The sequence below is a fragment of the Neovison vison genome, chromosome 6 (genome assembly GCF_020171115.1).
Source record: "Neovison vison isolate M4711 chromosome 6, ASM_NN_V1, whole genome shotgun sequence".
Classification (NCBI taxonomy): domain Eukaryota; kingdom Metazoa; phylum Chordata; class Mammalia; order Carnivora; family Mustelidae; genus Neogale; species Neogale vison.
The window spans coordinates 118512513-118537591 of record NC_058096.1 but is presented as its reverse complement, the minus strand read 5'-3'; the positions used below and the strand labels follow the sequence as shown (position 1 = coordinate 118537591).

General features: G+C 53.8%; 1 protein-coding gene across 7 annotated transcripts in view; it reads right to left on the bottom strand.

The window, feature by feature from the left end:
* TNK2 (tyrosine kinase non receptor 2) overlaps positions 1 to 25079 on the bottom strand; it is a 46412-nt gene that overhangs the window by 9581 nt on the left and 11752 nt on the right. For 4 of the 7 annotated variants that reach the window (XM_044252105.1, XM_044252106.1, XM_044252107.1 and 1 more), the window contains exons 1-9: positions 13142 to 13528; positions 9228 to 9408; positions 8084 to 8154; positions 5909 to 6130; positions 4743 to 4895; positions 3991 to 4268; positions 2187 to 2313; positions 1649 to 1795; positions 1470 to 1564 (exon numbers count right to left, since the gene is read on the bottom strand). In XM_044252105.1, coding sequence (XP_044108040.1) covers positions 1470 to 1564; positions 1649 to 1795; positions 2187 to 2313; positions 3991 to 4268; positions 4743 to 4895; positions 5909 to 6130; positions 8084 to 8154; positions 9228 to 9408; positions 13142 to 13219 — 1352 coding nt within the window. In that variant the 5' untranslated portion in view covers positions 13220 to 13528. Of the gene's footprint in view, positions 1 to 1469; positions 1565 to 1648; positions 1796 to 2186; positions 2314 to 3990; positions 4269 to 4742; positions 4896 to 5908; positions 6131 to 8083; positions 8155 to 9076; positions 9165 to 9227; positions 9409 to 13141; positions 13529 to 25079 lie in introns of those variants that run through there. The other 3 variants (XM_044252112.1, XM_044252110.1, XM_044252111.1) reach the window with 3 other exon arrangements.

Genomic DNA, 25079 nt, shown 5'->3' with positions numbered 1-25079 from the left:
AGTCACCTTCTGGGGAACACTGGGCCCCCACTGACTGGGAGGAAATAAAGACCTAAGGGCTATGGTGCACAAGAAGGATCAGGTCCAAGGTTCTCAGGTTCCTGAAGGTGGGAATGATATGGGTCCAGACTTCCGACTTTAGGCCCTGCCATGCCCCTCCAGATGGGGCATCTTCCTATTTCCAGAATGCTCTTCAGAGACCCATGCCTATAGTCCTCTGCCTGGCCCCCAGGCTCAAATCCAGAGACTAGCTACCTTCTTGACCTGGGGGCCTCTCACCTCCTAGAAGCTTTCTGCTTTTGTCCACCACCACTAACTCCCCAAACCTCCACCCCCACAACTCGCTGATATGTCATCTATATTTCCAGACACTGGGCCCAAAGGCTAGGGGAGCCCTGGTCTGGCCACAGTGAGGGCAGGGTGTGTGTCCCCAGAAGCACCCTGGGCTCCAAGGCCCACTCCATCACTCCGACTCAACCCAGAAGCTCTCCTCCCTTACCCTTTCCCCACTGGAGACAGACCCCCATGGAGACAGAACTTAACTATGAGCTCAGACCCCCAAACCTGAGGCCCAGGGAAAGGGCTCCATGGGAAGCGACCCCTGCCTTCAACCCCCCACCCCCCAGCCTGGCCATGCGTCACAGAAGCTGGGAGCACAGGGGATTTCCTCTGCCTCGCTCCTCTTCCTGGTCCTCCATGCTCACCCAAAACCCCAAAGGCACCTCAAGCCTGCGCTGCCCCAACCAGTTCCTCAGCTGCCCTGGGGATCAGATAACAGAGGGTGGGGTGAGTGATGGGTAGGGCCTCCTGGGCAGAAGGGCTCCAACAGGGGCTGCAGGAAGTTGACGTGACTCAGGAGATGCCGCCTGGAGGCAAAGGCAAGCATCCCAGGTGTCTGGCTGTGGGGAGAGCTCAGGAACAGAGGGCTCTGGGATCCCACGTGGGCAGCCCAGCAGAGAGTGGAGCGGAGCCCTGGGAAGGGGCAGTGGGGCTCAGTGGGAGGACAGAGGCTGCCAGGAAGAGGGTGGGTTGCTTTGGGGGTACTGACAGGCACTCAGGTGGGTAGTCAAGAGTCCCTGTCCTGGGAGGAGGCGGGAAGGGAAGGGGAAGAAGATGAGAGGAATGTTCAAGAGTTCCAGAGTCCCTAGCTGTGGCCCCGAGGCCAACTGAGCCACTTCCTACGCCTCACCGTCACAGCAGCTTGGCCCTGACCCACACAGCCAGGGCTGGAGCCGAGTGGGGAAAGGGTAAAGGAGGTGGTGCTGGTCAGGGACATTCCCTTGGAGCGGCAGCGTCTGGTACTTAACCCCAGGCACTCTAGAGCGAAGCCAGGCCTATCCTCCCCTTACTGCACAGCTCAGGCTCCCCCCACCCTATGCTGTCATGGGAACCATGGAAGCAGCAGAGCTCTCTGCCATCCCCACCCTGTACTCCTTGAGGCAGTGCAGGGGCAACCCTGCTCTCCCTACCTTCCCTCGATGACGGTGATGACATCGTTCATCTGGATGTGTAGCTTGTCTGGTTCCTCAAAGTCCTGGAGGGCCCGCATGTCTGTGGGCTGGGCCTGGGGGCCGACACAGGTCACTGCCCAGCCTGGGCCTGACCCCTGCCCGGATACCCCAGCCCCACGGTGCTGGCCTCCCCTCACCTCCAGCAGGAAGTCCCGCAGGGCCACAAAGGTGGGTCTGTCTTCTGGCTTGTGGGCCCAGCACTGAACCATGACATTGTAGATATCCTGGGGGCAGTCCTCGGGCCGTGGCAGACGCTCCCCCTCTTTGTCAATCTTATGCAGAATCTGGAAGTGGGGTGGCACAGTCTGAACATGAGCGGAGCCCCCAGATCCTCACCTCCCACCTTCCCTCCAGCCCATGGAACTCCTAGAGCTGTGGGCTGCCAGGCCTGGACCCCAGAGGAAAGGTCTCCAGGAACCTATCCCCGGGCCTCTGACCCTCAACCTCTGGCTGGGGCCTCTGGGTAGGTGGCCATGGCAAGGGAAAAAAGGTAAGCCAGCCCCAGTCTGGCCCTCTCCTCACCATCAGGGGCCCTTCTCTCTGCTCAGCAATCTGGGAGGTCATAGGAGGCCACAGAGCAGGGGGGACAGGGCCCTAGTGAGTAAGACCCAGTCCCAACAGGGAACCCAATCGACCCCCACCCGTCCCGTAGGGAGAGCATCTCCAGCCCCTCACCTGACTGCCGTTGAGACCAATCCAGGGCTCCTGGCCATAGGTGAACATCTCCCACAGTGTGACCCCAAACATCCAGGTATCACTGGCATGGGAGAAGGTACGTGTCTTCAGGCTCTCAGGAGCACACCTGGCAGAGGCAGAGGTCATAAAGAAAGCCTCTCAGAGCACGCCCACCCACATCAGCCCACCGGACATTAAACACTCACTCAACATGTGGTGGGCCTGTGTGCCAGGCTCACCAGTAGGTACTGGTGACATGAGTGAAGTGATCAGGGACAGGACTTACTGACTGGGGGAGGCACAGACTTGTGGAAAATCATCTATGCTCATGTCTTTATTCCCCTGGAGCCTGGGCGGGATGAGGGGGATGTCTGCAGGTCAGGGAAGCAGTTGGGGGTGGGGGGAGGTCAGGGGTTCCAAGAGTCAGTGAGGGGGAGGAGATGGGATAAAATCTCAGGCTGTTTTCTAATTGTGGTGGGAGGAGGACAAGTTCCGGATTTGGGGCAGGATCCTGGGATTTGGGTCATTTCAGCAGGAAGGTGTGGGTGGGAAATTTGGATAGGGTCTGGGGAAGAACCGAAATGGCTGGAAACAGTTATACTAGCTTCACCCAAGTATCCCACACTCCCTCTGGGACTCCCTTTTGGGTGAGACAGAGAAATGCCACACAGTGTAGGCAGCAGAAGGGCACTCCCTGGGGGGCTAAGGTGCAGGGTGTCGGGCAAGCCGACCTAACAGAACCAGAGACTCTCTCCTGGGACTGGAGAGGTGGCCCTGCCACTCCAAGGGCGCGGGACACAGGGACAGTCACTCAAGATCCCCAAATCTCATGTTCCTCATCTGTGAAACAGGAGTGACAATAACCTGCTCGTCTCGGGGCGCCTGGGTGGCTCAGTGGGTTAAGCCGCTGCCTTCGGCTCAGGTCATGATCCCAGTGTCCTGGGATCGAGTCCCACATCGAGCTCTCTGCTCAGCAGGGAGCCTGAGCCTGCTTCCTCCTCTCTCTCTCTCTGCCTGCCTCTCTGCCTACTTGTGATCTCTATCTGTCAAATAAATAAATAAAAATCTTTAAAAAAAAATAAAATAAAATAACCTGCTCGTCTCACAGTGGCTGTCATGAGGGGACTTCATCATTTACCACCCGACCTGGGATGCCTGGGTATGAAGGGGGCACTGTTATTGATTCCAGAACAATAGGCAAAGACCGGAATGTGTGGTCACCCCACATATAAAGTAGGTTATTAATTAGCGGGAGCCGTGGATCCCGGGTTAGAAGGATCTTCTGGCAAGGAGAACCAGGCCTACTCCTTGCAGCCCAAAGCAGGAGACCACAGTCCTTCGGAGGTGTCTGGAAGCAATGGACCACGATGGTCTAAGCAAGGAGAAGCTCACACAAGGGCTGGCACAGGACCCTCCACGCACAGGTTAAAGTCCCTGTCAGCCCCCCAGGCCCAGCATGGTCCGGCCCTGCCTGAGGCTAGCTCTCCCTAGAACGTACTTGCCGACCAGTCTGCCTGGCTAACTGCGGACATTTCGGGAGCTTCCTACGGAGTCCTCCAGAAAGCCCTTCCGAGCCCCCACAGTCCTCACCCCTGTGCATCACACTACCCAGCACATAGGCCCAGAGAATTCCTAGATGGATGAGTGGATGGACTGCACACGAGACAGGCACCCCAGGTCCAGAAAAGACAAAGGCTACTGTGGTCATTGAAGCCCTGGGGGGCTCCGAGGCCGGGGCGTGCAGGGACCGGGATGGAGCAGGGCAGTGCCCAGACCCGATGAGCTGGCAGCTCCTGTCCCTCACCAGGCAAAGGGCACCTTGCGATGCTCCTGCATGACGTAGTGGTCGTCATTCTGGGGCAGTGCACGCATCAGCCCGAAGTCCCCAATCTTGACCAGGTCACGGGCAGCCAACAGCAGGTTCCGGGCAGCCAGGTCTCGGTGAATGAAGCGCTTGGACTCCAGGTAGCCCATGCCCTCGGCCACCTGCACAGCATAGCGGCTCAGAGTGCCCAGGAGGAAGTGGCCCTGGTGCTTGCGTAGCCGGTCCAACAGCGATCCGAGCGGCGCCAGCTCTGTCACCTAAGGCCATGGGGCAGGCGGGAGGAGTCAGTGTGGCAGAGCCCTGCCTGTTCCCCCGTGCCCGATGCTGGGCTCCCAGTCCCTCTGCTGAAGGCCTAAGCCATTCTCCTCCCTGGCCTGTCCTCTGGGGACCTCTAGGCCTTCTCCAGCTCCCCAAGCCTCTCCCTCCAGGTAACGTGGGAACCTGAGGCCCCAAAAGAAGCAACTGCAGAGGCTCAGATTAGAAAATTCTAAAAATGAAACTCTAAGGCCAGCCCCTCCGATGAGTGCAACTCTCTGCCAGTGAGCACAAACAAAACCCAAAGATGGACACAGGCTCCAGTGGCCACAGGACCAGGCCCGGCCCCATCAGGTAGGGGACCCACGCATCCTTCATCAGGGTGGAGGACGAAGCCCAGCACAGGCAGGGGGACAGGCAGATCTGGGGGCCCAGAGACCCTGCCTGAGCCCCCAGCCACTAGCTGCAGTACTCACCATCTTCATGGGTGGCGTGAGCACCACGCCATAGAGGCGAATGAGGTTGCGATGGTCCAGTGAGTGCATGGCGTTAACCTCCCGGATGAAGTCGTCCATGGCTTCTGGCTGGCTCAGCACATCAGGCTTCAGGCACTTCACAGCCACACTCACCTGCCCGGGGTGGGGATGGGGCGGGGTCAGGACAGGTGCCGGGCTCCAGTGCTCTGCGCCAGCCTGCTCCTCCCTCCGACTCAGTCCAAACAGCCCTGACTCGGGTCTGCTCATCTGGGTGGGCGAGGACGTCACAGGGGCCTGTGGCCTGGCTGGGGCAGGGCCTCCCCTTCCTGGGGAAATGCCAGGTGAAAGAGCAACTCGACTAGAAGAGATGATCAGTGTGGTGACAGAGTATTAAAATGCTGTCATAAATGGAACACTAAAAATGTTTTTGGTGTGGAAGGAAAACACTGTAAATACAATTCCAAAAGGAGCACCTGGTGGCTCAGTGGGTTAAGCATCTGCCTACAGCTCAGGTCATGTTCTCCAGGTCCTAGGATCAAGCCCTGCATCTGCTTTTCCCTCTCCCTCTGCCTCTTCCCCCACCGCCCCCCACCCCCTGCTTGTGCATACTCTTTGTCTCTCTCTAATGAATGAAGTCTTAAATATATGTGTATATATGTTTATATACACATATATTCCCAAAAAGCTACACATATGGTCAAAAACGAACCCATAGTGACAAAAATCAAAAGAGTGCTTCTCGTGGAGGAAGAGGACACTCAGTGGAGGGACAAGAGGGAGCCTTCTGGGGTGCTGGGACTATTCTCTGTCACGATCGGGGCAGTGGTTACATAGGTCTGTGCATTCATAAAAACTCACTAAGTTGAAATGCCAACTCTGCTTCCTGAGTGGTGGGATTACAAACAACTGTTTTCTCGTATTTTTTAAATAATTTCCGAAGTTTCATAATAAGTACATTATTTTTGTAACTTAAAAAAAGAAAGAGACGTGTCTAGTTAAAGCTGAGCATGGAGTCCACAGCAAGCCCCTTTCCGACCTATGCCCAGCCCCATTCACATCCCAGTAGAGGGGAAAGACCTGCCTCAGAGGCAGCACTGGGGACACTATGCCAGAGTCTCATAAAGGCCTGTCCCTCTGCCGCACCCCAGTGGACCCAGAAAGCTCACCGTCTTCCCCGAGGGGGCATCCCACTCGCCCCTGCGCACCACGCCAAAGGAGCCATCTCCCAGCTTCTCGAAGAGATGCAGGTCCTTCTCCCCAATGAGGCAGGTGAGGCTCTGCAGGGGCCCCTCCCCTGCTGGGCCCCCTGGTGTGGGTGAGGTCTTCCGGAAGGTGCTCTGAGAGTGATGAGGAGGGAACTCAGCCTCCAGTCGCTTTCCACTGAACACCTGTTTAAAGGCAGCCAGGGGCCAGATGGAAGCCTGAGGTCCCGGAGCAGGTCACTGAGCCCTGCCCCACAGGATCATCAACTAGGCCTCCAGAGAGGTCCTGGCTTTGCCAAGCTGCCAAGGGGCAGCCGGGCTGGAGGCCCTCCCCTCCTCTAGACCACACCCTCAAACAGGAACCCACAGTCTCAGTGTGGCCTCGGGGTATGTGCCAGAAATGGACTGACAGGCATGCGGCTTGTGACTGCTGTGGCCCCACACCCAGCTGTGGGGTCAGAGAGAGCCCAAAGCCCCTCCAGACCCATCTTCTGCACCACCTGTCCCTCCCTGTCCCCCTCCCCAGCACAGACTCCAGCCCCTAACCGGAGCAGATGGGCAGGAGCCCGAGGGGCCCTCCACAAACACCTCCCTTTCCATTTTTAGCCCTGGCCCCTTCTCTGGGTTGCCCATTTGGCGCTGTCTGTCTCCACCCTCCCTGGGGAGCTGACTGCCCTTCATCCTGACAGGAGAGAGGATAATTTGAGCCTGAGGCTGGACCATGAATGTGTGTGTGTGTGTGTGTGTGTGTGTGTGTGTGTGCGCGCGCGCGGGAGGAGGGGGGTTGCAGATGAAGCAAGGCCTTGCTGGGGAAGGGCCTGGGAAGACAGCTGAGCTCCTGGAGGGGCGCCTAGAGCGGAGAGCTGAGAAAGGAAGACTGGAGGGGACTCTGCAGCCTGGGCTGTGGAGGGACAGGGCCAAAGGTCGGGGGACAGGAGGAAGGAGGCCTTGAATAGCAGAGTTGGCCCCATCGATCTGACTTGGCCCCCTGCACTGAGGCATCCGAAGCCTTGGCCTCAGGCTGCAGACCTCCATTTGGGCCCTTGGCCCCCAAAGGTTGGCAGAGCCTTATCGTATGGGTTAGGAGGTGTCTCCAATACGAAGGCCTCTTCTAGGCTCTGCTCTGTCCCTCCTCCCAGTAACTAAACTACCTTGTGTTTGCAGGCAGTGTTCAGCTAAAAAGGCCCTTTACAGCCTTTATTTTAAGGGACCCTCTCCACTGCCCAATGAGGTGAGCTAGACAAGTGTCGCCCGCACTCCCACTGAAGACAGGCCTCGGGTCCGGACAGGTTAACCGACCAACCCGAAGACGTCCTATGTGGTGGGTCCACCACCCCTGAATCCAGGCGCTCTGCACAGCTCTTCCCTCTTGCCTCTATCCACCCAACAAACTCATCCTTCCCTAAAACCTGGGCAAGGGACCAGGACAGTGTCCCCAGAAAAGGCCACAGAGTCCCAAGAGACAGCCCCTTGGCCAGATCACAGCCAGGAAATCTCTGCTGCCCAATCCTGGTCCAGCTGTTCTGCCCTGCCCACCCCCCACCCCAGCCCTGAGGCCAGAAGCGGGGAGGGAAGGCCCTGGCTGGTTCACTTCCTCTCGCATTGTCTTCCAGACAATGGGCAAAGTTCCACTGAGTCAGACCAGGGACTCACCACTCCAGAGACCCAAATTAGGACAAAGGGAGAAGGGGGGCAGGCAGTGGGGAAGGAAGCTGTCAGCAGGCCCAGATGACCAGAGAAACCCCCTGCCGACTAGGGAAAGTGGAGGAGGAGGGAAGCCAGGCAAAGATGTCCTGGGTCCAGACAGTCCCCACCACTCTGCCCTGGACACTGGCCCCAAGAGGCAGACAGAGGAAGGGCTCAGGTTACCGCGTGCTTGTCAGCAAGTGCCTGTTCCACGCCCAACACGACTGCACAGCGGGCGGGGGCGGGAAGACATCACGGCACACGGACTACTCACATGCCCTCTCCAGTGGGGACGAGACACTTAGCTGGGCAGTTCTGTAGGCACCCTGCCCAGTAAGACCCTGGAGGAAGGAGGTCTGGACCAGGTACAAATCACACCTGCCTGGGCTCGGGGGAGATCCCCAGGACTGACCTCCGCGGCTACCCGCCCCATCTTACTCCTCGTCCACGCACCTTGCTCATCCAAGACTTGCGTTTGCACATGGCCTTTCTTCTCTTCACAGCCTCCCACAGCCGCCGCTGGCCTGCGGGGAAGGAAGGGGTTTCAGATGTTGTTAAGGTAGCTCATATCCCCCAGAGAAGCTGCCCGCCTGCATCCTTCCTTGGTCCCCCTGGGGTGCATCCACCACTAGGTACTGCCCAGCACAGTGACACCAGGAAACAGACCATTCCAATCAACCAGGGGCCACAGTTAACCAGACGCATTCCACATCTAGGCAGTGGTTCTTGAACAAGAGGGAGGCGTTTAACCACCAAAACTGAACAACAGTGGTCTTTTTCTAGCGTTCAAGAAAAAAAAAAAATAAGGTAATGGGTAGAATTTGCCCAATTTTGAGTTTTTTCTCCCATTTTATTATGTTCCTGGCATCAGATACCAACTATCTAAGCCAAAACTAGCCCATGTCAATGTCTACTTTAGCATGTTATTACTTATTTAGCTATTTTAAGCTGAATGTACTAATAAGTTTCTAATGCGAGGAATAAATACCATTGCTTCTAGATGTTATAGTCAGTACTTTTAGGATAAATACATAGGAAAAAAATGAGTTCAACTGACATGGCAGATCGTGGTTCATGGGAACGAGACAGAATGAGTTCACTATACAGCAGATCTTTGTGAGAAAGAGACAGATTAAGAGAAAATGGACCAAAATTAACCATCTGAGGGTTTCTTATCTTCTCCTAGTCACAAGGATCTCTGGACCCCGGCCCCTCTGGGGTTCAGAATGGTGAGCAGGGCAGACTCAAGTCCACATTCACAGTGGAGGAGGAGCTGGAGGAATGCATCCCCAAATGTCTGAACAAGCCAGAAAGGGTGTGTGTTTAATCCTGAGTCTCCAGAGCTCTAAGACTGCCTTGTCCTCCAGCTCCAGGTCACCGCTCCCACTGCCAACTGCTCTCCTGCATTCACGGTGCGCAGCATCTACCAATGGCCCTCCAGCCCACCATGGGGGCTCCAGGACAGGCCGCGGGCGTCCTCAGCTCTGCCACCCCAAGCCAGGAGGAGGAGGGCTCTTCCACGCACTTGGCCGTCCTGAGGGCAGAGAGGTGAACGGTCAGTGGGGAAGCAAGCGGCAAGGCCAATGTCCCCACCTACCGGGCCGGCCCATGCCGATCTTCTCCAGGTCCTCATTCTTGACATACTCGAAGTGGGACAGGCGGGTGACGTTGAGGTCATCACGGAGCCGCAGGAAGTACTGCTGCAGCTGCACCTCGGACAGCAGCTCCAGCAGCCAGCCCGCGCCCTCCTCCGGCTGCATGCTGCTGCTCCCCAGCCTCTGCGGGGGGAGGGGTAGGGACGGCTCAGGGACCTGGGGTGTGGGCTGGGGGGGGGACCCCCTCCCCGAGGGCCCTGGGCTCACCCACCTCCTACTAAGCTGCTTCAACGAAGGGCCCAAATCGCCTGCCTGCTCCCCCAAACTGTACAGAACGCCATGCAGCCCTGTGCCCTCTTCCCACTGGCCACAAGGACAGAGCTGCGACAGCCAGAATACAGCCCAAGCCCTGGCGTCGGGGTCTTAAGTCCAAACTGCATCTGCAGCTGAGTGACCAGAGAGCCACCACTCTGTTCTCAGAGGCACAAACCCTATGAGAACCACGAAAACTACTGATTGTGTCTCCAGGAAAACAGACACATTCTTACAAAGTTTTCATTAAAAAACTGGGGAGGAGTAGCAGGCTGGCTCAGTCGGTAGAACATGTGACTCTGGATCAGGGCTGTGAGTTCAAGCCCTGCACTGCGTGTAAAGATTACTTAAAAATAAAATTTTTTTTATGGGTGGCTCAGTTGGTTAAGTGGGCACTCTTGATCTCAGCTCAAGTCTTGATCTCACAGTCATGGGTTTGAGCCCCGCACTGGACTCCATGCTCGGTGTGAAGCCTACTTAATATGTATATACATGTACTTTAGTTGGTGGGGTACAGGGTCCCTTGAGACCCACCCATAGGGTCCCCAGACCTGATGGACCCCAGAGAAAGCACTGTGGACTAGATGAGCTCTGAGTTCCACCAAATGCCTGACATCAGCAGAGCCTCCCCTCCCAATCTGAAGACCATCCCACAGGAGACCACTTGAGTGCCCGACAGGACCACATAAGTGAAAGATAAAAAGGGAGCAGAGGCTAGGGTGGCCTTTTATTTATTTATTTTTTTAAGATTTTATTTATTTATTTGACTGAGAGAGACAGCGCAGACATACAAGCAGGGGGAGCGGCAGGCAGAGGGAGAAGCAGGCGCAGCTTTGAGCAGAGAGCCCGACGTGGAACTCGATGCCAGGACTATGAGATCATGACCCGAGCCAACGGCAGACACTTAACTAAACCAGCCAGGTGCCCCTGGGGTGGACTTTTAGATGCCGGCTCAAAGAGGCAGCCCTGCTTAGCTCCACTGACCGCTGTCACTACAGACCACCGTCCAGCGTCATTAAAGCTTCCAATTTTTTCAAGGAATACTGGAAATCTGAATCTAGATGTGAAATATCGCCACTAAAATTCTTTTTGAAAAGGTAATATATGCACATGGTAAAATATTCAAAAGGCACACAGGAGCCATGAATTCTCGTTCCCTGCACTCCTGCACAGTCACCTAGCCCCCACCCCCAAAACCAGTTGCCATAAATGACTTCTCCGTATCCTTCCAGAATGTTTTCTCCCAACATTCACCCATCAACCACACCATTCTCTTCCTTGTTTTCACTTAATATTACATCTTTCTCCTAACTTTTTAACTATGTCAGCCAATTCAACCCTGAAACACAGACACACCCGCGTGCACACGCACATGCATTCTGTGCTGGCCAAGCAAAATACAAGTGCAGGCTATAATCAGCCAATGGGCCACCAGGGAGCAACCTGTGACCTACACTCTCTGTGGCCTAAAGAAGGAGGACACAGGGGCCCCCCTGAAATGACGGACTGAACCCAAACCCATCCTTGTCCAAGTAAGATACCACAGAGCTGAGGGCTGACCCGCATTCAGTTCCCCACCAAAGAAGAACCACGAGAGGGACAAGGCCAGCGACCACTCAACCGCCCTCCAACAAGTCAGAGGTGGCCTTGGCCCCCAGCTCTCACCACCAGGCGCACTCAGAAAAGCAGACACTGACAGCTCAGGCCCGCCATGCATCTCTTGCCCCCACAACTCCCCATGGCGCTGCCAGCCCAGTGCCAGGACTTCAGACCCCCAGGCAGCTCAGGGCAGTACAAAGAGTGACCCATGGGATAGAGAGGCCCTCAGTTCAAACCTGCGTGCCCCCCCCCCCCGCCTCCCTGCAAAAAGGCAGCTGGGCCACAGGGGTGTTCCAAACTTCAAGCTGTGACCCTTTACCCAGATGGTTCTCCCGAGAGCAGGACGGCCCCCTAGGGGACATTCTTGGTTGTCATCATGTTGGGGGGCCACAAGTGGCATTTCGTGGGTGGTTGGGAGATAAGAACACAAGTTATCCTGTAACATACAGGGCAATCTCACTCACTGTCCCACATCCCACACAACTTAGTTCATGCAGGTGAAAAATGGGTTTATGATCATCTGAACCTAGAACTGAATCCCATCTTACGTGTGAACAAAAGTTATTTTGCAGTTTCAATATACACTGAACCCTCCTCCAATGGAACTAACATGTAAGCTGAGGGAAAACTGGCCTTTGTTTTGTTCAGAACTCACTGCAAGTTATTCGCTAGTCAGAAAAATGTCACTGAAGGCAACCTGCCTTTATGATTTCAAAACTCCCCTCTCAGTCAGCATCTGCAGGCGCGGCCTCCACACTGACTGAGGGCTCAGCGCTGACTGCTTCTTCCTGTCAGAACGTCCCAACATATCAGAATACCTAAAACATCATCCTCACTTTTGTGTCTCCTTCAAACTACAGGTGACATCATGTTGGCGGACTATACACATGGTAAAAAGGACATATTTCTAATAATTTAATTGAAGAAGAGTAACAGTAAAAATAACTCTGACACCTGAACTCCACTTATTATACGCCAGGCACGGTTCTAAGCATCTTGCTGCATTAACTCACCTCTCCTCAACAAAACTGTCTGTTACACACAAGGGAGCGAGGATATGAGAGGGCAGGAAGCTGCCGCTTTCCAGAAGGCCCCAAGGGCACACTGTGAAAAATCACTGACCGTAGCTCTCGGCGGCCTGGCCAGTACTTCCACCACCACTACCCTGTCCCTGGACCAAAGGGACTGCACCCACTGTGTGCCCCAACATGTGCCTGCCAGCAGGGCAAGCGGTCTAAAGACCCCCTCCTCTTCTTGCCCAGGCTCCAAGTCTCACCAGGCTCCTCACTGCCACCTTCCCCTTGAGGCAGCTGCTCCTCAGAACAGCTCAAAGCCATGCCCTAGGTGGTCAGGGCATAGAGCCCTTCCCCTGAAGCTGCTCAGAAAGCCCAGCCTGGCCTGCTTCTCTTCCCTGAGACACCAGTGAACAGATCTCCCTGCTCAGCTGGACACTCCCCTCCCTGCTTCTCCAGCCCCAGGAACAGGGCTGCTCTGCGTAGGGGTGTGCGGGGAACTAGAAGAACACTGGGATCCCAGTGAGGGGAAGCAATCAGGGTCTCAGTCCTGACTCTACCGCTGGACGAGCCCCCTCCCCTCGGCTAAGTGCCCCTTCCACAGCAAGTTTCTTTGTCTACAGAGCACGGGGAGAGCACTGGCCCAGCTTCTCCCCAACCCTGCTCACACTCTCCAGTTCTGCGTGTGCCTGGCCCCCAGCACACCTGCAGTCCCATACCTATGTCTGACGCAGGGCGCAGCACTCTCCTGGCGCACACACTTCCCTCGTACATTTTTCTAACACACGCACCAACCAGGATGCAGGGGCCAACCAGGATGCAGGGGCCAACCAGGATGCAAGGGCCGAGGGGAGAGGCCCTAAGCCCAAAACCCCTATCAAGTCCTCAGCCATTCCCAGTCCTGTACTCTAACCCTCAGTGAACTGCTGGCTCTGCACGGGGCCTGGCCCAGTCCCCAGTCAGTCCTACTCACACCCCCAGCCCCCACTCACTGTGTACAGGCGTCGCCGTAGTCTGGCCAGGAGAGGGAAGGAGAGCTCTAGGCCAGGGAACCGACGAGCTGCTGGCATCTCCACGAAGTTGGACCCCCTGACCAGGTCACTGGGGCTCTGGCCCAAGAAGTGGGGGAGCAGGGGCTTTAGCTCCTGAATTCAAGGTTCTGCCCAGAATGGAAGTTGACCAGAGGTCTGTCCCAGGAGTTCCCCAAATCCCACACCAGGGGTGGGAAATGGGGCAGAAGAAGAGGGTGGGCCCCTTTTCTCTGCTGCACAGCTGTTTCCACAGCTGGCTGGTCTGGCAGGAGCAGGTTAGCTCTTCTCCGGGCTGGCTGCAGCCTGGGTGCTCTGTCCTGTTTCTCTGACTTCTCTTTAGTGCAGTGGTCACAGCTCAGCCCTACTCCCTGGCTCCCCCGCCTGACCGCCCTCCTCCCTCCTCCCTCCCTCCCCAGCTGAGCAGCTCTGACACTGGCTGAAAAAGGACCTTTCTGAATCACTGCCAAGAGGGTGGCGGGAATGGGGGGACTCTTCCTCCCAGCTACCCGCGCTGGCCCCCCTGCCTCCCCATACACAAGGCCCCCTGTCTCTGGCTTCCACCCCAACCCCCATAGTTGCAGACAACTCCTGGGATTTTAGGGTGGGGGCTATGTAAATCAAGCAGCAATGTACAAAGAGGGGCTACAGGCTCCCATATAGGCTTGTCTGGGGCTGTGGGGGCTAGAAGACAGCCCGAGTTGGGGGCTTGGGCCCCAGACAGTCATTTTCGGGCCCTGTAGGCAGACCCCTCAGAGACCCTCCCCCATCTCCAAGTCCCAGCCTTGGCTGGGCGTCTCCTGGCTCAGACCCTAATGTGGCCCCGTTACCCTGGTGCCCGACGGAAATAGGAGGCCGGCAGCCTGCCAGAGTGGGGCAGTCCAGCCAACAGCGGGGGGGGGGGGGGGGGGGTTGTGGGGGTGAGGAATCTCCACCCCCTCCCCTGGGGTTGCCTTGCACTGCCCACAACATCCAGGGTGCCTCCTCCCCCAGACCAGCTGGCTTAGATCCAAAGCCCCCTCAAAACAAACAAATATGCCCCCAGACCCTGCTGGGATGCCCCCACCCCAAAGCAACAGGATTCCAGACTAGAAGATGTTTCTTGTACAGCACCCCCCCACAAAGACAACAGCCTCAGCTAAAAGGAACTGGAGACACTCCATCAAGCCCCCATAGGCCCCCCATGTTCCTACAGCTGACAAATGATCCCTCTGCCCCTCCTCAAGAGTACCAGCTGCTCTCACACCCCCCTCACTACAGCCCCCAGACACACCTGACAGCTGCAGGAAGTCCTCACAGTCTCCCTCCGCAACCCCTCCCCCCCCCCAGCAGCCATGCCCAGGGAGCCCACTTCTTGTATACTGCTCTCTTGTCCCTATCCAGCTGGCTACCGGCTCTGGGAACCCCAGCTGGCTGGTGGAGCAGGCAGCTGGCTGAGAGTTTTGGGGAGTTAGCATCTTAGGCTCTCTTTCCAGGACCTCTCTTAGGACCCGAGCTTCCTAGCAGGGAGTTTACCTGAAAGGTCAGCCATTTCCTGCCCCGACCCCATGGGGGGAGGTGGTTGTTGGTGGGGATAGGTATGTAGGGGGTGTGGGTATTGGTGGACCCTCCCAGCACTCAGTCCCTCTTACCCAGCCCCAGGTCATCACCATGAAAGCTTGTGGAGCCAGCCAGGTACAGCCTCCCCTTGGTCCAGTGAATCACCAGTCTGAGACTGGGGTCAGAACTAATGGACAAGATGAAGTCAGGCTGAGGTCACTCTGGAACTGACTTTTCCCCAAACCCTGGCAGACAATATCCATGGCTCAGAGAAGCCTACTGCCTACTTCCCACCAGGCACCACCCTGAAGGAGTTCCGGGGACCTGACTTTAGGAAACAATTTAAGAAAAATTACTCCCTTTACTGTAAGACAGGGGCTGCTGGGTCAGAATGGCCAGATTAAAAATCCTAACTACCCCCAAAAGATTGCCCCAAATCCATCAGAACCCCACACCTAACTCTTCCCTCAGATGTCCGGTAAGAACAAGCCTCAGTAGCTTGCTTAGCAATCCAGCTGGAAAAGGTTGTGAGGAAAAGCAAAGCATGGTCAGAGGTCAGAGGTCAGAGCTCAGGCAGTTCTTGGACCCCTTCTCCTGGCCCTGGAAAACACCCTCCACCTTTTCTGTCCCCCTTTGTCCTATCAACTACCGCCCTCTGCCGACCAAGGGAGAAAGTGCATGATCTCCAAGAAGGGAAGCAGCTCCGAGAATACAGGATCATCTTTTTTCTAAAGCAAACAGGGACATTTGGCTTCATATGCATATTCGGAAAGTAAGTGGGAATGTCCAGGGAACAAGGACTCAGTGCCCATAAAAGACTACACCCAAATCCTGGCATTGCTCCTGGAGGCTCCCATGGAGAGCGGAAGAAAGCCCAAAAGACAGCTTAATTGGGTCCCTGAGAACCCAGAGACACTGAGGCAGGTGGCAGCATCCATAATCCGTAATTACCACCAATCACTGGCCCCTCACCCAACACCTACACACACGAACACCTCCTTACCCAGCCCCCTCAAGCCCCATGATCCCTCTGGGGGCCCAGAAGCACAGATACCCCTCACTCCTGGGAGGCTGCTGCAGAGCAGAGCTGGGCCCTCAGCTCACTGGCGGATGATGGGGTCTACCACCGGGGTACCTGGCTAACCCCCAGGCTTCTCCCATTACCTGTGGTCCCTCTTCACCCCCAGCCAGGCGCTGATACGCAGATCTCTCCCCCATGGCACCCACACTCCGGGCACTGGGGCCAGGGAGGGGAGCAGAACCCTCCCACAGCCCCCGCCCCTCCAGCGGCACCGGCAGCGGCAGCGTCACTGCCCTGCGTCCTGAGGGGCCGGGCCTCCAGCATCCTCCAGAAGGGCAGGGGTTGCTAGAGCGCCTCAACTGGGGAGGCCGGACCATCTCCCCCATCCAACCCCCCCCACACCCACCCACAACCTCTCATCCGCGGCTGGCTGGCCGGCCAGAGCCCGAGCCCAACCCGGATGGTCGGGTCGCCTGCACTGCGCTACGCCCCGCCCCTCCCCCAACCCTGTCCCCAACCTCCATTCCAAGGAGCCGCCGCCTCTCCGCGGCACCACCACCCGCTGACCCCCGGAGACAGCCAGGGGCCGTGGCGTGGCCCCACCTCTGATGACCCGCAGGGCTACAGCTCCCTCAGCTCCTGGGCCACCCCCAGGACTCCAGGACTCCACCGCCACCAATTAGCTCCTGGGGATTCAAAAAGAAGCCCCCTATTCCATAAGGAGGTCCATCCAAGAAGCTCACATAAGCTCCCATCCTGACTTGACCTGAGACCCCTCCCCTCCTTCGGGCTTGATGCCTATCCCTCCACCCTCCCGGCTTCCACACCACCAGGCTCCAAGCATGCGCCCACCTGCTGGGCTCCCTGCTGCTCCACTCAGCATTCTACTCCCTCCGCGCCCAAGAACCTGCCCAGCGGTGGAAGCCACGCCTCCAGCACCCGGAGGGAGACCACAGGCCGGCCCAGCCCCATGCGTCTTCCCAGCCCGGCCTTGACATCTTCCTGCCTGCCCCCCTTCCCCTCCCACAGTGGGCCTGGGAGCTCGGGGCAGGGCACTCTGCTGTGGCTGACCTCTGGCCTCAGCAGTGTGCCTCGAGTGCCCACACTCCCGGCGAGAGGAGGCGCTCCAACACGTGCCCACACAGGGCTCTGCCATCCAGCACTGGGGTGAGGCCATTGCTAGCAGAGGAAGTCCCACTGCTGAGCTCCTCCTCTCCCAACAGGCCTGAGGGCCCCACGGTACCCCACGCACCCTCTCATTCTACAGGCATCTGAAGCATCCACTGACTCCTTAGTGCCAGGTATTTAGGGCTGAGCTCAGGAAACCCTCCCCTTCCGGGGCTGGGCCGAGGAGGGGGTGATGCTGAGATACCACTCCCCTTCATACACCCCCAACAAACTCAACGTCAAGACTGAGGAGGAGACTAGGTGTGTTCCCACAAGGCTCACTCCCCTCACAAGCTCGTTCTCCACGCTGAAGCATGCTGGGGTGGGGGATGACCCTGCCAGGCAGGGGATCTATTCAAGGCAGAAATTCCTGGGCACCTTACCACAGCTATAGCAGAAACTAGCTTTGTGGGAGGCTATAAGAACCCAAAGTCAGGAGGCTGTGCTGACCCAAAGTTAGAAGAAAAGAGCCTGAAAATGCCAGGCCCATCGCTGGATGAAGAGTCTGCTCCAAATCATTCCTCCTTCCTGCTTTCTCCAACTCCCCTGCTTCCTAATGCCATCCTGCTGTAAGATATCCACAGGATCCAAACCGCCTCTAGGATCTGAGGAATCCACCCTACATGAAACCCCTCCACCTGCCCCCTCTCTAAAGGGAGCTGGGAGTGGCTAAGAACCAGCTTGCCTCTGGTGTCCACTTCCTTCCCCCAGCCTCTCCAACGGCATCAGTGAAGTGACAGATCCACACTGAGGAGCAGACATGACATGTAATTTCCGGCCAAGAGATTTTTTCCAAAACAATCTACCGTATTCTTGGGAATATATGCCAACCTCAACTCCAAGCCAGCCCTCTCTTTCCCCCACCCTACCTCTTCTCTAAGCCCTGGAGGGAAAACAACGTATTGGGGAAAAGGAGGGGAGCTTATAGTTCCTCTCCCAGCCAGAGGATTATCTTGCCTCCACATGCCAGCCCCACCAAGCCCAGTCAACCTCAGCTCACCTGTTGTACACAGGCCCCAAGCTTCTGAACCAAAGCCAGGCTGGCTCCCCTTGGGACCTCATCCCAGAGGGAACTGCAGCAGGCAACCCCACACCTTCAGGTCAGGCCAGGTCTGACATCACACTGGTCTGGGGAGGAGGCTGGCCTGGGGCCAACAGAGAGAGGGGGTGATTCAGACACACACCATGGCTGTCCACACCCTCTCCATTTCCAGGACGCAGGGCCCAGCCCCTCCCAGGAGAGCTTGGCAAGCTGTGGTTCTGAGGAGAGAAAAAGCTGAGGCATATTGGCTTAGTGGTGCTGAGCCCACAGGCCCCAAGTCCAGCCCTGGAGCCTCTTCACCCATCTCCTTAACTGATGTTTCCCAAAGACTTCAGAATTCATCCTTCCTTCTCTCAGTGGATGCTCTGCTTGCTGGGTGTCACTTTCTCTCCTCCTGGGGCTCCAATTACCACGTGCTCTGTCTCCATTTCTAACCTCCTGAAGCCCTAGGCCCACGTTTCCAGACAGTTCCAGGACAGTTCCACCAGGACGATGCACAGGTACCACAAATTCTATATATCCAAACTGAGCTCATGAGTACCCCCCTTAAGCTAGCTAACACATGTTCCTCTATCCTGACTGAAAATATCACAAGCCAACACTGGCCACCCAGGCTAGAAACCTCACTCCCACCTCTCCCAACCCTAACTCCCTACCTTCCCCACTGGGCAAGCCACAAAATCCAATCAATACCAATGGGATCAAGAATCAGACAGACCTGAGCTGAAATCTTGGCTCTTGTCAGTTTCTAGTTGGGCAACTTTTGGGCAAATGACTTAACCTCTAAGACTCAATTTCCTCATCTGTATAATGGGAATAACGAGCACCTCCTTCGTAGAGTGCAGATTCAATGAGATAATGAATAGCACACTTAGTACAGCACCTGGCACACAGCTGCCTATTGCTGTTAGTCCTATTGCCTATTGCTGAAGTCCCTCCCCTGCTTCTATCCTTCTGTAACTCCTCAATAAGCCAGATACAAGGTGCTTCAGGATCCACTCCTTGCCTATTTGTCACCTCCACACCTTATCATTTTCCTCAAATGTCTCCATATTCCAACGAAATCAGATACATGCCCCTTCCTGATATAAAATCCATGAGCAGAAATGAGTTGCACTTCTATACACAAACAATGAGACAGAAGAAAGAGAAATTAAGGAGTCAATTCCATTTACAATTGCGCCCCAAACCGTAAGATACCTTGGAATAAACCTAACCAGGTTTAGGTGAAGGATCTATACTCAGAAAACTACAGAACACTCATGAAAGAAATCGAGGAAGACACAATGAACTGGAAAAACATTCCATGCTCATGGACTGGAATAACAAATATTGTTAAAATGTCTATGCTATCTAGAGCATCTATACATTCAGTGCAATCCCTATCAAAATACCATCAACCTTTTTCACAGAGCTAGAAAAATAATCCTAAGATTTGTATGGAGCCAGAAACGACCCTGAAGAGCCAAAGGAATGTTAAAAAAGAAAACCAAAGCTGGTAGCATCACAATTTCAGACTTTCAGCTCTATTACAAAGTTGTAATAATCAAGCCAGTATGGTACTGGCACAAAAACAGACACAAAGATCAATGGAACAGAATAGAGAACTTAGAAATGGACCCAACTCCATGGCCAACTAATCTTTGACAAAACAGGAAAGAATGTCCAATGGAAAAAAGACAGTCTCTTCAGCAAATGGTGTTAGGAAAATTGGACAGCCACATGTAGAAAATGAAACTGGACTATTCCTTACACCACACACAAAAACAGACTCCAAATGGATGAAAGACCTCAACGTGAGACAGGAATCCATCAAAATCCTTGAGGAGAACACAAGCAGCCACCTCTTCGATTTCAGCCACAGCAACTTCTTGTAGATATGTCTCTAAAGGCAAAAATGAACTACTGGCGGGGCGCCTGGGTGGCTCAGTGTGTTAAGCCGCTACCTTCGGCTCAGGTCATGATCTCAGGGTCCTGGGATCGAGTCCCGCATCGGGCTCTCTGCTCAGCAGGGAGCCTGCTTCCCTTCCTCTCTCTCTGCCCGCCTCTCTGCCTACTTGTGATCTCTCTCTGTCAAATAAATAAATAAAATCTTAAAAAAAAATAAATAAAAATAAAAGAAATTTTAAAAAATGAACTACTGGGACTTATCAAGATAAAAAGCTTTTGCACAGCAAAGAAAACAGCTGACAAAACCAAAAGACAACCACTTGAATGGGGGAAGATATTTGCAAATGACATATCAGATAAAGGGCTAGTATCCAAAATCTATAAAGAACTTACCAAACTCAACACCCAAAGAAGAAATAATCCATTCAAGAAATGGGCAGAAGACATGAACAGACATTTCTCCAAAAAAGACATCCAAATGGCCAACAGACACATAAAAAATTACTCAACATCACTCAGCATCAGGGAAATCAAATCAAAACCACAATGAGATACCACCTCACGCCAGTCAGAATGGCTAAGATTAACAAGGCAGGAAATGACAGATGCTGGTGAGGATATGGAGGAAGGGGAGCCCTCCTACACTGTTGTTGGGAATGCAAGCTGGTGCAGCCACTCTGGAAAGCTGTATGGAGGTTCCTCAAAAAGTTGTAAAGAGAGCTACCCTACGACCCAGCAACTGCACTACTGGGTATTTACCCCAAAGATACAAATGTAGTGATCTGAAGGGGCATGTGCACCCCAATGTTTATAGCAGCAATGTCCACAATAGCCAAACTGTGGAAAGAGCCTGGATGTCCATCGACAGATGAATGGATAAAGAAGATGTGGGGTGTGTGTGTGTGTGTGTGTGTGTGTACACACATACACAATGGAATACTACTCAGCCACCGAAAAATGGATTTTTGCCATTGGCAACGACATGGATGGAACTAGAGGGTATTGGGCTAGGCGAAGTAAGTCAACCCAAGAAAGACAATTTTCATATGATCTCATTGATATGTGGAATTTAAGAAACAAGGCAGAAGATCATAGGGGAAGAGAGGAAAAAATAAAATAAGATGAAATCAGAGAGGGAGACAAACCGGAAGAGACTCTTAATCATAGGAAACAAACTGAGGGTTGCTGGAGGGGAAGTGGGTGGAGGGATGGGGTAACTGGGTGATGGACACTAAGGAAGGCATGTGATGTAAGGAGCACTGGGTTTTATATAAGACTGATGAATTGGGACACATGGATGGCTCACTTGATTAAGAAACTGCCTTCGGCTCAGGTCGTAATCCCAGAGACCTGGGATCAAGGCCAGCACTGAGCTCCTTGCTCAGAGGAGAGCCTCTTTCTCCCTCTGCCTGCCACTCCCCCTGCTTGTGTGTTCTCGCTCTCCCTCTGACAAATAAATTTAAAAAAAAAATTAAATTAAAAAAAAAAATAAAGGCTGTTGAATCACTGAACTATACTGCTGAAACTAATAATACACTAGATGTTAACTGAATTTAAATTTAAAAAAAATTTTTTAGAAAGATACTTGCCCTTCCCTAGACCTACTCCCTCCTTTAATGTCTCTGAGCTATTCTCTTCGTGATGGTTCTTCTCTTTGTCTACATGATGACACATTCCTCAAGACCCATGTCATCTCCTCTGTAAACTGCCATTTCCTACCCCCAAAATGTTTTGGGGTTTTTTTTTTTTGCCTCTTTCTGTTACTGTTAAAATGATATTTGAAAACAGGAATGGTATAAACATATAATATAGTTCACCCTTGAACAACATGGGTTTGAGTAAGGCAGCTCCACTTATTTGTGGATTTTTTTCCAAAAATATGGTACAGTACTGGAAATGTATTTTCTCTTCCTTATGATTTTTAGTAACATTTATTTTTCTCCAACTTACTTTGTTCTAAGAATACTGTATACAATACATAGAGCATATAAAATATGTGCTGACTACTTATGTTATTGATTAATTTTTTCAGTTAAGAGTAGGCTATCAGGGGCGCCTGGGTGGCTTAGTGGGTTGGGCCGCTGCCTTCGGCTCAGGTCAGGATCTCGGGGTCCTGGGATCGAGTCCCGCATCGGGTTCTCTGCTCAGCGGGGAGCCTGCTTCCTCCTCTCTCTCTCTGCCTGCCTCTCTGCCTACTCGTGGTCTCTCTCTGTCAAATAAATAAATAAAATCTTAAAAAAAAAAAAAAAAAAAAGAGTAGGCTATCAGTAGGTAAGTTTGGGGGGAGTCAAAAGTTACGTGCAGATTTTCAACATGCAGATTTACATGTGAGAGGGGTCAGCAGTCCCAACCCCAAAATTGTTCAAGAGGCAACTACAGTATAGAACATGTAAAAAATAGCCAAATGAACTTGAAAATGTTTAATTATCCATCATGCTCTGATCCTTAATGGGTAACTATTTTTATAACAATCTGTATTGGTACATAATTCTACTGAGAGTTCTACACACAAACCTCTACTGTGGTTTGTACCTTGTAAAGTCACCATCTGTTTTCATCTGTCAACTTGAAGGCAGAAGCCAACAAGGTACCTGGCCAAGAGAGTTTGCTGAAAGGGACTTCAAACCCATAAGATGGACCCTGGAGAAAGGAAGGCTGCCTTACTTCCAGCAGATACCAGGAATAAGGCTCACTGTCTCCCCCCCTCCACCCACCCTGGCTTTGCTCCCTCCCAGTATTTCTAATCCAGAAAAGCAAGCACCTTTGTGGAGAGAGGGGCTGCCAATTTCATTACAGCCCCTCCTGTCCCAGAACCACTAAGCTACTTTGCTCCCGCAAAGCTGGTTCAGCACCTGGGAGGACATGGGCAGTCCCTCTGGCAGAGAGAGCCCAGAATCAGCCTTCTGGAGAAGGCTGCATTCTCACTAGATTCTGCAGGGACAGCTGGAGTACACACACCGTAGCGTTAATGGGAAGGAAGTCCAGTTTGTCAGGCACCCCATCCTTACCAAGGTGGGGGGAAGGCAGGGTACAGAAGCAGATACAGGGACCCGCTAAGCCTCATCTTCTTCGAGTGCAGCAGCGGTGTGAGTTCCAGAGAAGAAAGGAAAGAATCTGACTGAACACCACTGCACAGACCCCCATCAAACTCAACACCTCCCCACTTGTACCAACTTGGTCTTGAAAGTATTCTGGTGCTGTTTCATGCTCCAGCAGTTCAAGAGTGGCCTGCCAACCCTGACGCCCAGAGACAGGACCCTGAGAGCCCTAACACGTTCCTGGAGCATTCCTCCCACCAACAGAACACCACCCATGTGAGGCGGAGGATAAATTCCAGCAGCTGTCTGGGTTTTGTGCACACGCACCCCAGGCACGTCCTGGTGCCAGCGCCGGGATGCGGGTTCTGCAGAGGGCCGTCTCTTGCCAATCCTCTGGCCCAGGCATCATCTCCACAGCACCAGTGATGCAGTGACTCCCGGGGAGGGAGGAGGGAGGCAGTCCAGCTGCTGGCAGCCAGCCACTCCCAGAGCTCTTCCAGGGCTGGTCCTTGCCTAGTTCTCCGCCTGCTGCTCAGGCCTCACCCCACCCCCACCCCTTCAGCAAAAGCCTAGAGCTGAAGGGGCCCATTGTTGAGCGCTGGAGGTGGGGTGGGGAAAGAAGCCAGGGCTGGGACTGGTAGAGCATTTATTCTGCAAGAAGGACTGCTCGTCCCCTCTGGACCACATCCATAACCAGAACCCCAGGAACGAGCAACACCCAGTGCAGGACAGGCGGCAGGGCGCAGGAGAGGAAGAGTCTGAAACTGGGAGCAAAAGAAATGTTGAACTACTTCCCACCCACTATATCCTGCCTCTCCACTTTAGCAATAACGGAACTGAGAACCTGAAAGGGAAGGGACTTGCCCAGTTCAAAGCACTCACAGGGCTATGATCTGGACCTGGGGGAGTGATTCTTTTCTAGCCACAGAGGGGCAGCCATGCCAAGCCAGGGAGGAGTAAAGATGAGGGGCCAGAAGAGGAGACCTGCTTTATTAAGAGACACAGCAAATAGGAGACAGGCAGAGAATGGTAGAACCTGGTGTTCTCACACCAAGCTGAGGCCCTTGGCTCCAGGGCTCCCAGGAGGCACCATTGCTGAAGGAAGAGACCAGGCCAAAACTCTTACTCCAACCCCCTCCTCAGTCACTTACCATATACCTACTACGTGCTCACCCTGTGCAAGGATTTAGGGAAAATAAAAAGGCAGGAGAAGTTATAGTCTGTGTCCTCAAGAAGACACTATGCACAGGGGTTTTTTTGGGTTTTTTTTTAGTTTTTTTTTTTTTAATGGAAAGCAATGGATTTTTTGTTAACTAATTTATTTTTTTTTTAAGATTTTATTTATTTATTTGACAGACAGAGAGAGAGATCACAAGTAGGCAGAGAGGCAGGCAGAGAGAGAGGGGGAAGCAAGCTCTCTGCTGGGCAGAGCCGGATGCAGGGCTCGATCCCAGGACTTTGAGATCATGACCCGAGCTGAAGGCAGAGGCTTAACCCACTGAGACACCCAGGTGCCCCAACTAATTTATTTTTAATAATCTCTACACCCAGTATGGGGCTCAAACTCAAGATCCCAAGATCAAGAGATGGATGCTTACCCCACTGTACTAGCCAGGTGCCCCTATGTACAGGTTCTTTAAAAGCTTTATCTAGGGACGCCTGGGTGGCTCAGCTGGTTAAGCAGCTGCCTTCGGCTCAGGTCATGATCCCAGCGTCCTGGGATCGAGTCCCACATCGGGCTCCTTGCTCGGCAGGGAGCCTGCTCCTCCCTGACTCTGCCTGCCATTCTGTCTGCCTGTGCTCGCTCTCTCTCCCTCTCTCTCTGATGAATAAATAAAATCTTAAAAGAAAAATAAATAAATAAATAAAAGCTTTATCTAGGGGTGCCTGGGTGGCTCAGTGGGTTAAGCATCTGACTCTTGATCTCAGTTCGGGTCTTGACCTAATTATTAATTAGCTCTAATGATCTTGATCTAAGATCTAATTATCTTGATTAATTTTTAATTTAAAAACAAAAAAGCTTTATCTGCATTGACTGATTACAAACCTCCCCTTACTACCCTGCATTATTCCTGTTTTACAGATGAGAAAACTGAGGTTTGGAGAAGTGACCAGGGTCACGCAGAGAGTAAGAGAGAAAGCCAGAACTCAGCTCCTATACAGCTGCACACTGAATTTCTTGGCTCAAAGATGCGGGCCCACAGA